Source organism: Morone saxatilis, unplaced genomic scaffold (assembly GCF_004916995.1).
Source record: "Morone saxatilis isolate NCDOM2014 unplaced genomic scaffold, NCSU_SB_2.0 Contig14, whole genome shotgun sequence".
NCBI classification, from domain to species: domain Eukaryota; kingdom Metazoa; phylum Chordata; class Actinopteri; family Moronidae; genus Morone; species Morone saxatilis.
Window position 1 is genome coordinate 13,502,241 of NW_023339696.1, and position 11,415 is coordinate 13,513,655.

The window sequence follows — 11,415 nt, forward strand, 5'->3', positions numbered from 1 at the left end:
AGAGAGAGAGAGAGAGAGACGTGTATACAGTGTGTGTACTCGTGGGTGCTCATTCAAATACAGCATGTCAGAGTTAACACTTCTCCCCCACCGCTAACCTCTGCTCTTGACAACAGATGTCATTTAGCCTTTTAGACAGCATCCATTTACAAGTAGAAATGTAATGCTTACGTCCCAGATCCATTAACCTAAAAAAGACAATTATGCTACATCAGTTTGCACCCTCATTTTCCCTGTGTGAACCTTCTTTTTTTTCCCCTCTCTTGTAATTACTGGGAGGATTTTTTTTTTCCAGGCAGCAACCTAAGCAATCCAGTGGTTGACTATAGTTTAATATGACCTTCTTTTTTCTCTTCTAATGCATGTAATTTCCCAAAAGACACATCTTTGTGCTGAATCATACATGTGTTATTAAAATGTGGCAATTAGCAAGGTTACAGAGGTTGCTAAGAGGGGAGAAAGATATTTGATTTCCTCTGGCTGGGGAGGCTGAACTGTAAGCACTTCACATTCCTGTTCAGGTTTCTTGAAAAACAGACTATCCAGCCAAATGGCCCGAGAGGGAGTTTATTTTTAATTGTTAACCAGAGGACAGGATGAAGGAAAGCCATAGCAAATATAAAATATAGTGCATTCTGCCTGTGCTCTACACATGCGCTAGAATTAGGCTAGTACTCAGTTAGGAGTCTGACTTTCACACTAATCCTTAGAACTTCCAACAGTGTAACAGTAGCCATGTAGGACAGCATAGTGGAACACACCCAGCCAAGCACAGAGCAGCTCTCAACTCGACTTCACCTGAGGACAGTATATGCACAGGCTGACCATACAGGCCGAGTGTCGTAAACAGGCACACGGCCAGAAAACTTTTCCTTCAGTATATGGCACATCCAGCTGACTACTTTATCATATCAGTGCATTACATTCAAGTGGGACACAGGTAATTATGCCTGCAGTTGGGTCGTATAAAGAAAGTTTCGGTCTGTTGGTCTCGTCTCTGAGCGAAATACTTTTTGAACACAGACAATCAGTGTAATCATCTGTTCAAATTCAAAATTCACAATAAAAGGACAACAGGCTTCATCTTGTACTCCAGCGGGTGGTGTTCCTAAAATGCAATGTCCCACTGTCACACCAGTTATCAGCTTGTTCTCTTTGCTAACACCAAATTTTGGATTCAAGACCATATAAAGATGAGGCCGCTTGCTGACTTTGTAAAACGCAACCGCCTTACGGTAATGTTAGCTTGTCACATAAGGCAGTGAAGGCGTCACAAACGTTAATTCCACAACGCCATTATCTATGTGGGTTGCATTTAAATGAATTCAAACGAATGAGTGCGTTCGAACAGTAACAGAATGTACAACTCAAAACGCAACCTGACTTTTTGTAACAAGGCAACGTTGGTTAGTTACAACAATGATAAAGGAGCTCTAGGAAGGATGACAAATATAAATACTAGGAATTTTAGGAGGAGTTAAAACCTGCAAATTGGCTATTTGGCTTTGGGTCTGGTCTAAAATAACAAGTCTCTTAGTTCAGAGGAATATAAACACAATGGAGCAGAGCTAGTGGGTTAAGATTGTCGTAAATATACATTTCCATTTCCCTAGAAGGGTTGGAAAGCCACAAATGTCACTGAGGTAATAACTGCTCACTCCTTCTTCATGAAGAGGGATAAAAGAGGAGGATGGCAAAAACAGAGGGAGAGAAGGGAAAGTGAGGGAGGGCAGGTGTGTGTGTTAGCGTGTGTGTGTGTGTGTGCGCGCATGCATTTGTGTGTGGGTGGCAAAGTGACAGGCGATGATTAGCCCAACCAGAGGAGGATATGTGGGAGGGAGTGTGTGGGAGTAGTGGGGCTGGCGAGAGAGAGAGAGAGACTGTCTCTTTAGGCGGAGATATACACAAGTGGATTAAAAGAGCACTCATACTGTACAAACACAGAAATAACAGGAGAGGTATGCACAGAAAATGCACACAACCATGTAACCAAAGGGCATACACACACAGTACAGGGTGATTCCTTACTGAGGGAACATACTGTGTTCTAGGGTGTAGTGCATGTTGAGTTGTTGATGATAAAAACAGCGACGGAGGATATTTTTTTGTTTATGTGTGTGATTGTGTATATGTATGTGTGTGTGTGTGTACGTACTAGTGTGTGAGAAAGACAGGAGGGAAAAAAGGGAAGAGGGAGGAAGAAAGAGATGAAGACCAGCTGCCGACTCTTAGGTGTGTAGGTGGGACCATTTGCAGCCTGTCTCTCCCTGAGCCTCTATGAAATCAAGAAATCAACAGGCTTTAAAAGAGGTGCAACAAGAGCTCAAACTTATACACCCATACGAAAGTGTGAGCACGTGCAAATACATACAGGCTACACAGAAAAGAGCAGATATTTATCTTTTTTTATAGGATGATCGTCAATCTGCTCTTCAAAATACAACAATAACATGATCCCAACCGACTTATTAGGAGAGGGGAAAATCATGGATGGGGTGTCAATTTCCGGTGGGTAGAAATTTCAAATCTGGACAACATAACGGGAGTGGATTTAAATGGAACAAGCAAGCGTGGAACTATCATCACGACCGAGTCTGATGACATGAGAAACTTGAGAGACCATAAATAAACCTCTCTTCAAGCCTTAATATCAGCTTGGTGGGGATGTTATTCTTAAAATCTCCATCAATACACAGATTAGAAGTGGGTGAAAATAGCTATTAAAAAAAAACATTAATACTGTGGGAAGAAACACATTTATTTACTCTCTTTATTTACACGGCAACATCTCTCAAGAAAAATAAGCTTAGGACAAGATTAATCACAAAAGGGAGATTTAAAAGCTCCTATCCGTATTCTATGTGTTGTCAGCCACAGCACACAGCTGTGGTATGTTCAGCTAACCTCCAGTGCTCTATTTTGCTCTGATCTGTGAATGTTTCAGCGCTCTACCACCAGATAAACAGGAAACTCAGCGCTAGCCCCTGCACACTGTTTGACAGGAGGTCTGGCCTCTGGCAACGACCTCATGGGTGGGGTCCCAAAAAAGCCGTAAGCAGGTGGCTGGAAAAAGCAACACCGATCCTTCCTTTGGGAACAGCTGGCATGCAGTGGAGGGTAGCTGGTACAGATACAGGCAATGGGCAACAGGGGGTAATATCTTTAGCTACAGAACAACCTTTTCTTTGTCATTGTCTGCTTTTTTTCTGTGTTCACCAAGCTACGTGAGATATAAACACAGAGAAAATGACCAGGAGGATGAGTCATTTCAAATATTCAGTCCCTTGCAGATCTCCCTCCCTCTAGGCAGAGCTTTTGAAAATGGAATCAGTTTTCAGTTGCGTCATAAATACTTGACAAAAGAGATGAGTAAATTGATATGCTTCACACACACGCATATACCACAATTTCCCAAACTGGCATTTTTACATCATTGGCGAATATGTGTAACAAGGGTACAACTACCAGCAAAACACAGAAATGTAAACCCACATTTAATAGGATCTGACAAGAAGTATATTTTTTTAAATAATATAGAACTGCTTGCCGTTTGAGCCACGGAGCCGTGTGCTGCGAGCCGTCAGTCAGATCATGTCCATGTTGCTCTCTTTTCATGACAGTTCAGCTGAGGATGTCTGGCTTGCAAGAGCCTGCTACTGTAAGTTCAACATGGAGATACTGCTGTAAACTTTGGAATCAATGGAAAACCTCACAGAGGCTGTGAGATAGAGAGATAGAGGGAGAGAGGGAGAGAGAGGGCCGCTTACTGAATAAAACATCCTGAGAGCACTTTCATGTCAGTCCCTGTTGGCTGGGCTGGAGGAAACCCAAACTGGATCTCGACTCCACCGCAACAAAGGCCCCGTCAAATCAACAGCTACTTTTACGCAGATCAAGCAATCGAAAGCACAATCAGTGCAAAGGGAATCTCTTTAAACAGGAGCTGATTTCCCATGGGCTGGTGACAGCAAATACAGACACAGCGATCACCTAGGAAACTACTCACTGTGAGAGACCAGGTGTTGGTTCTCCAATTGACCTCTATTTTTGTAACGAGAACACACACACACACATATACAGACACACCTAATTGACATGACATACACACGTCATATAAAGGTGCGACACTCGTGATGTGGTACACGGATACATTTTTCCACACAGAATCAATATTAGACCTGGAAACGTGTCAAATTCCAACCAGTCACATTCTTATCCAAAATCAATCTTCAGCTCGGATGTTACCACGTCTGTGATATTGTAAATAAATAATGTTCAGCTCCCACCTCTCCGTGCTGACGGTGTTGCATTCATTATTGTTACCTATTTCTATCTCTGATTACATCCCTTTGGACAAAAAAAAGAGGACCATAAATTGAAAAAGGTTATTTCCTCCAGGACACAATATAACAACAAACTGCTTAAGGACTAAAATGATTCAGTAAAAATTCTAATTAAAAAAAACATTTCCTGTATCAACCCACATATTTCTCTCTAAAGGCAACTTAGCTTCTCCTGCCACATTTTTACACAGGAAGCTGATGTTAGATGACGTGAGTCTGTGTGTTAAGGACTGATGCTCCTTGTTGAAGGACAAGGTCAAGCCACCAAGAAATGAAAAAGAAAGAAAAAAACAGAGGTCATCAGGTGTATGTCAGTCACTTACCCAAATCTTTGGATCCTTGACTCTCACTGGCCAGTTCACCCATTCTGACCAGAGCATCAAAGTAGCCTTTGGCAGCAAATGTCACATCTAGAGACAAGGAGAAGCAAGAACAACAAGAAAGCAGGGTGACTATTAAGTCGAACATTACAGTGTAGCGTGCGTCTACAGCTCTGGAAAAGACAAACTATTATACAGTTTAGCTTTGTGTAAACAAAGTCGTCATCAGTCTGGCCAGTGACCCTGAAACATTTGCGCTCTTCTCTTCACTGCAGCTCTGCATTTCCTCAGATGCTTTTTCAAGTGCCGACTCACAGCTTCTTGCCATCAGAAAATAAAGCAGCACTGATGTTGCTACATAATTACTCAACATCATCTTGTTGGCATTCTGCATGCTTGATTGCAAAGAGGAAATTATTTTCTGACAGATAATCTGTACTTGATGGGGAAGCCACACAAGCGCAAAACATGTTTTTCCGTTATTTTGTTTCTAGTTTTGTGTCATAATGAGAAGGAAAGTTGGTTTAGTACCACGCCGAGGTGCATGTGAGTTTAACGTTTAACATTTAGACGTCTTTTTTGGCACAATTTCCCCCATACTTTATATTCAGTGAAGCCTGAATTAATGTTGCCCTGAAGTCATCAGTTTTTCCAGATAACAACAGGAAACACTTTGTTGTTTGTTTTTAACCCTGTCCACCCATGTTTTTAACAGTTTATCTTTTGCTACATTTACAATAAGTACCACACATTGCAGCGAGTCGATGAGACTTCAACTTTAAACAGACATAAGTTTAAAGTTATATTGTCTGGTGTTTGTAGTCAATTTTGGGGCATTTTTCATTCCTGGACTCTTTTTGATCTGTGACCAAACTGACCACTAAGCTTCAATATTTGCCAGCCAAGGAAATAACAATGTCATGCTGTTAACCACATGCTGTTAAACACCACTGGCCTTTTCCATCTTCCATTCCATTTCATCTTTTTTGTCAATATGTCTGAACACTAGACAGCAGGGTGACACAGTGACTTCAGGGGACTGTTGATTAGTGGCTGGATTACGGTTCATACACCTGTGTAGGCAAGGCTTCAGCCTGCAGGGGATACCCTCTGCAATACTACATGCCCCCCGGTTTCAGGTGTGCTGTATTGTGGCTAACACTGCAGTGTCACCTCTCTGGGGAGGGAGTAAGCGAAAGGAGTCTTTTCCCTCTAGCACTGATGAATGTAAATTGAATTGCCTTTATAATATAACTACTGAAATCATCTGCTTTTCCACTAATAAACAAGAGAGTTCAAGGGTCAGTGTATGCACAGATATGCTGTCACAACACAAAAATGCTTGACCTCTAGATCTTGAGCAAACACAAAAACAATTTGTGAGGTTAATCCTAATCATCAGCCATATCTCCTCTTCTGTCCCACTGATTAAATAAAGATCAAGAGTGCTCCTGGTTGCCCAGATCAATATCCACCTCAGTCCCTATTATTCCAACTGCTGCTGCGCTGGCCAACAAAGGTCACACAGGGCAGAGTCAGCTTCCAGTGATTTTTGCCCGACTGCCACACAGACTGCCAATCAGCCCATCTCCAGTAAATAATGGCCGTTGCTTTTGGAGGTGAATTCAACAGCAGCCCAGGTGACAGATGGGCCCTGTGCCTGCAGACAGCTGCCAGGTGAGAGACACATTTACAACAATAGCCTGGCAGGGACAGGCTAATTCCAGCAGACAGATGCAGCCCTGCGATAGAGGAAGTCTCTCAGGCTGGAAGCCTTGCAGCTCTGCTCCGAGGATGAGGGACATATGCTAATGCTAATCCCAATTACAGCTGAGTCAAAGGCAGAAGATGGCATGTGTTTCCTCCTTCCTCTCTTGCTGGGGGAACACCTGAGAACTGAGAGCAGAGCCCCCTCCAGAGCATCACGGCTGATTTCTCTTCATTATGCCAAACAGACCTCCTGCCCGCCTTGGTGTGTGTGAAAATGTGAAAGTGTGTGTCTGTACGTGTGAGTTTGCAGATGTGTGGCAGGGGGTTGTGCAAGTAGGACACTACGAGAGCTACGGCAGGTTTTCAAAGCGATCTCCAAGCAACAGAGACTTTCTTCTTGGCGATGCTGCTGCTGTAGCATGTGTGTGCGCAGCTGAAGGGTGGCTGAGTAGATAAGCTGGATCTATATGGATACTTTACTTCTGTCTAATGAAATGTGTGGTGGGGGGCTCACTGAGACAGACGGAGGGGATTAACGGATCTCTGATTGCAAGGCAGGCAGACAATCGGTAGGGGAGGGGCTCATCTCAGAGCTACTGATCCATCATTCATCCTTCACTCTAGAGAAGAGGAGAAAGAACCACACATCTCTTATTCAGGACAATGATAATTTCCTGCACCTACATCATCCTCATCATGCTGTCAGGGGACGTGTATAACAAGTTCCAGGCTGTGTTTAGTAGGCACTGTTGGAGTCACTCAGTTGTATGCATCTGTTGCATTTACACCTACCAAACGCTGTGAGATTTAGCGACGGACTGCTGTGTTGGAAAACCTAGAACATGACCATACCCAGATCTAGCAAGCCTACCCATGAAGCCCTTTTGGCATTTCTGGTGCTGAGTAATTTCAGTGATTGCACCATATGGGTGTAAGCATGTCGTCCCATTCTCTGCCCCCGCACATCAGAGCCTGTTAGTCCCTTGGGTCGAGCCAATCCTGCAAAGTGGGTCTTTAATGGCTCAATGAGTCGCCTACCAGTCTGTCTACTACCTACACCAAGGCCGGGATTAGTTATTGTGTGTGTCAGGAGAAGGACACACATGCTTGGGGAGGGGGGAGAAGCCCCACTAATTTTTGGATTAGCTGGACTGAGGGAGTTCTGCCTTGTGTTAGGGTTGAGGGACATTTCTGGGGGAAAGTGTTGGGACGTTGTTACCAAACAGAGGGCCAATGAAAAATCTCAACAAGCATTCAGGGTGCGACAAACATATATCCACACATTTTCCTTTGTGAATTTGACTGCTGACAGTGAGCTATCCTCACCTCTGCATCAGATTAGAGGCCTTTTGTGTTTCTCTGAATAGACGTCCACTACAGTACACAAGCCGTGCCAGAGGCTGTGCACCACATGATAAGGCCTGCCCCTTTGGCAAGAGGATGAATATCATCCTTTTTTTAGTAAGACAAAAAAGAAAGATAGGTAGATAGATATATACATGGCGAGAGAAAGAGGCAGAGAGAGAGAGAGTGCTGGCTTGGCTGTGTGCCTAAACCTGCAGAGAAAAGCACGGAGAAAATAAATGAGAATAAAAAAGGACTTACTGGCAAGGGCCTTCTCATAGTTCTTCCCCATGGCAACAAAGTTCCGTAAGCAGGGGTTGAACTGCTCCATGATGGTCTGAAAGAGAAAACAAGGGATAGATGGGAGGTGGCGGTTTCACTTATCAGCAGAGCAGGGTCAAGGGCAGAGAAGAAAGACTTCGAGCTTGCACTATACATTCTCTCTCACACTTTTCTGCCTCTCTTTCTCTCTCTGACATACACAAACCTCCTTCAGCTGCACAAAATCTGTCTTGCACACAGTAAACAGCCATCGTCAGAATCTTTGGGCACACACTGTGGTTGTCTCGAATGTTAATGAGGGCAGGAATGGCTCCTCCGCCCACATCCTGCCCTCTTACAGTGAGAAATAGTTTCAGGTGGGATGAAGCGGGAGAGAATGGGGGTGATGATGGTGGCGGAGGAGTGGGAGAGGTACTCGTGGACTAAAAAACAAAGTGACTGTGAAATTTGCATTGACAGGGATGCACACAGTTGCCCTAGAGCATTAGATGACGGACGCAAAGGCTAATTATGGCTGCTGGAGAACAGAGCAGTAGATTTTACAGATGAATATAATATATCATGCTGCTGGCCATAATTCATCAGCATCTAGACTTCAAATTACTGCTTTCACATCTAATTTTCATTATAACAAAAAAGCCGTTAAAAGACGCGTTATTGTGGAGATACAGTATCATACTACACTGCAGGCACAGTCAGTGTAAATGCAGGGAAAGCATGATGCCTGACATCTCCCACCACCATTGTTTCCTGTACTTCTCTTCTACCTCTCTCCTCTCCTTCCTCCTCTTGTGCTCCTCCAGGGCTTCCTCCAATTAGTCGGTCCCCAGTCAGCTAGTCAGGAACAGCCAGGGGACAGAGAGACAACCACAACACTGCTGCAGCAGCAGTCCCAAACACAAGCCATCAATACTGCAGGAGAACACTTAATAATCTACTTCTAGCCTGAATTCACACAGTGGCAGAATAATATGGCAAGGTGCCACCAGTGTCAACCTGAAACAACCCCAGCATCATCCTGAAAACCAAATGCCTGTTATCTTCAGTCATACCTTCCTCATTTTTTGCCTTTTCCTTCATCTTGCTGTCTGTCTTTTGTTTTTAATGAGAACCAAGCTTTGGATAGGACGGGATATGTGTGTGTGTGCTTGCTGCGGTGTGTATCCTGTCAGGAGTCATAGTTCAAGTGGCCTGAGTGTAGCATAACCCACCTACAGTAGAAATACCAATGAGTCAGACGTGAACTTTCATTACCAACAGTAACTATTTTACTACGCCTCTCCATGACTGTGCTTGCGTCTAAAACCGGTACAGAGAAAAACTGGACTGGATTACAACACAAAGCTGTAATCGATTGCTACGAATTACCATGAATTAGTACAATCAACATAAGAAGTATTGTACATTTGTATGTGTCTATTAAAGAATAGGGATAGTTTCTTGGGCTGAAATTATTTTCTCAATTGTCTATGAAAACAATACCTCATCTCACAGCCCAAGGCGATCCATTTAGATAGCTTGTTATATTTCACTAATGGTCCAAAACCCAAAGATATTCAGTTTGCAGCAGAAAGACAAGTACGGTGTTATTCAGGTTCCTGTAGCTATTGGCTGGCTAAAGAGAGGTCAACATACGCCCTGTTAAGGTCCTCCACTGCTGTTAACTGGGTCTAGCCCACAAGCAAAAAGGACTGCAAGTTCGGTGTACATCAGTGCAGTAGTAAAAGCACAGTGAGATATAGAATCTTCTTTTGAAAACAGTTCCTGAAGGTAAAAAAAACCCCAACAACAGCTTATAATGAATATAATATAATGCACAGCTGATTGTTTTTTACAGAGGGCTTTGTGTCACTTTATTGTTTTACATAAACGTATTCCAACGCTACCTGGAAGTGACGACAGAAGGAATACTGTAAACTACTCTAATAACAACTCATGCTTAAATCAGCTCCCTTTACCCACCAATGGCCTCCGTTAGTCTAATATACTAAGGATAGGAGCATAATTGGGGGGAAAATCCCTTCTTCAAAACACATACACAGCGCGAACATAAAAAAGGTATCCCCGCTCTCTCTGCCTCCGGGAAGATGAAAGACTAACGCGTCCCTCAGGATCTCTCTAAGGAAATGTTTTTTCTACATGTTTCTTCGCTCTGCCTGACTCTGATGTAAAGTGCATCTCATTGATGAGGACGGGGTCACGCCAATGTGTGCAAATCACACACACAAAGAGGCTGTTATGCACGTGCGTGTACTCGTGCACACTCCTACATTAATACAAGGCTTTATAATAAAAGAGTGGTGGTGTTTCAAACCGGTGGGAGGATTACATAACAAAGCAAAGCCCGGTGCAGCATCATTATGGCACACTCTCCCACTGAAGAGGCCAAAGGTAGCTGACACAGGTTACTGCCTTTCTTACACATACTGCACACACACATACACACACACACACACACTCGGAGCAGCGAGCCGAGCCGCTGTGCCAGGTGGCAGGGGGAGGCTCTCGGCTGAGAACGAGCAGAGAGGAGGAGGAGAGGCTCTTGGCCGGCCTTGAAAGCGAGAGGCACAAACGGCAGTGGCGATGCCCAGGTTTGGATGCGGCCGGGGCCCCCACAAGCAAAAAGACTGCAAGTTTCCGGGTTACATCAGTGGCAAGTAGTAAAAAGTCACAGTGGAGATATAGAATCTTCTTTTGAAACAGTTTCCTGAAGGTTAAAAAAAACCCCAACAACAGCTTCATAATGAATATAATATAATGAAACAAGCTGATTGTTTTTTTAACAAAGAGGGCTTTGTGGTCACTTTATTGGGTATTTACATAAAGTATTCAACGGGCTACCTGGGAAGTGACGGAACCAGAAAGGAATTACTGTTAAACTACTCTAATTAAACAACTTCATGGCTTTAAATCCAGCCCTCCCCTTACCCACCAAATGGGCCCCTCCGTTAGTCGTAATATACTAAGGATAGGAGCATAATTGGGGGGAAAAAATCCCTTCTTCCAAAATCACATACACAGGCGCGAACATAAAAAAAAGGTATCCCCGCGCTTCTCTGCCTCCGGGAAGATGAAAGACTAACGGGGGTCCCTGCAGGATATTTCTCTCTAAGGGAAATGTTTTTCTAGCATCGTTTCTTCCGGCTCTGCTGACTCTGACGAAAGTGGCATTCTCATTGATGAGAACGGGGTCACGCCAATTCAAAATCACACACAACAAAAGAGGGCTGTTATGACGTGCGGTACTCGTGCAACACCTCCTACCATTAATACAAGGATTATAATAAAAGGTGGTTGCGTGTTCAAACGGTGGGGAGGATTACTAACAAGAGCAAAGCCCGGTCCAGCATCATTATGGCACACTCCTCCCCCATTGAAAGAGGCCAAAATGTAGGTGAACAGGTTACTGCCTTTTC

General features: G+C 43.8%; 1 protein-coding gene across 2 annotated transcripts in view; it reads right to left on the reverse strand.

Moving 5' to 3' along the window:
- baiap2a (BAR/IMD domain containing adaptor protein 2a) overlaps window positions 1-11,415 on the reverse strand; it is a 49,980-nt gene that overhangs the window by 27,038 nt on the left and 11,527 nt on the right. For both annotated transcript variants that reach the window (XM_035654577.1, XM_035654579.1), the window contains exons 2-3: window positions 7,979-8,054; window positions 4,667-4,753 (exon numbers count right to left, since the gene is read on the reverse strand). In XM_035654577.1, coding sequence (XP_035510470.1) covers window positions 4,667-4,753; window positions 7,979-8,054 — 163 coding nt within the window. The remainder of the gene's footprint in view (window positions 1-4,666; window positions 4,754-7,978; window positions 8,055-11,415) is intronic.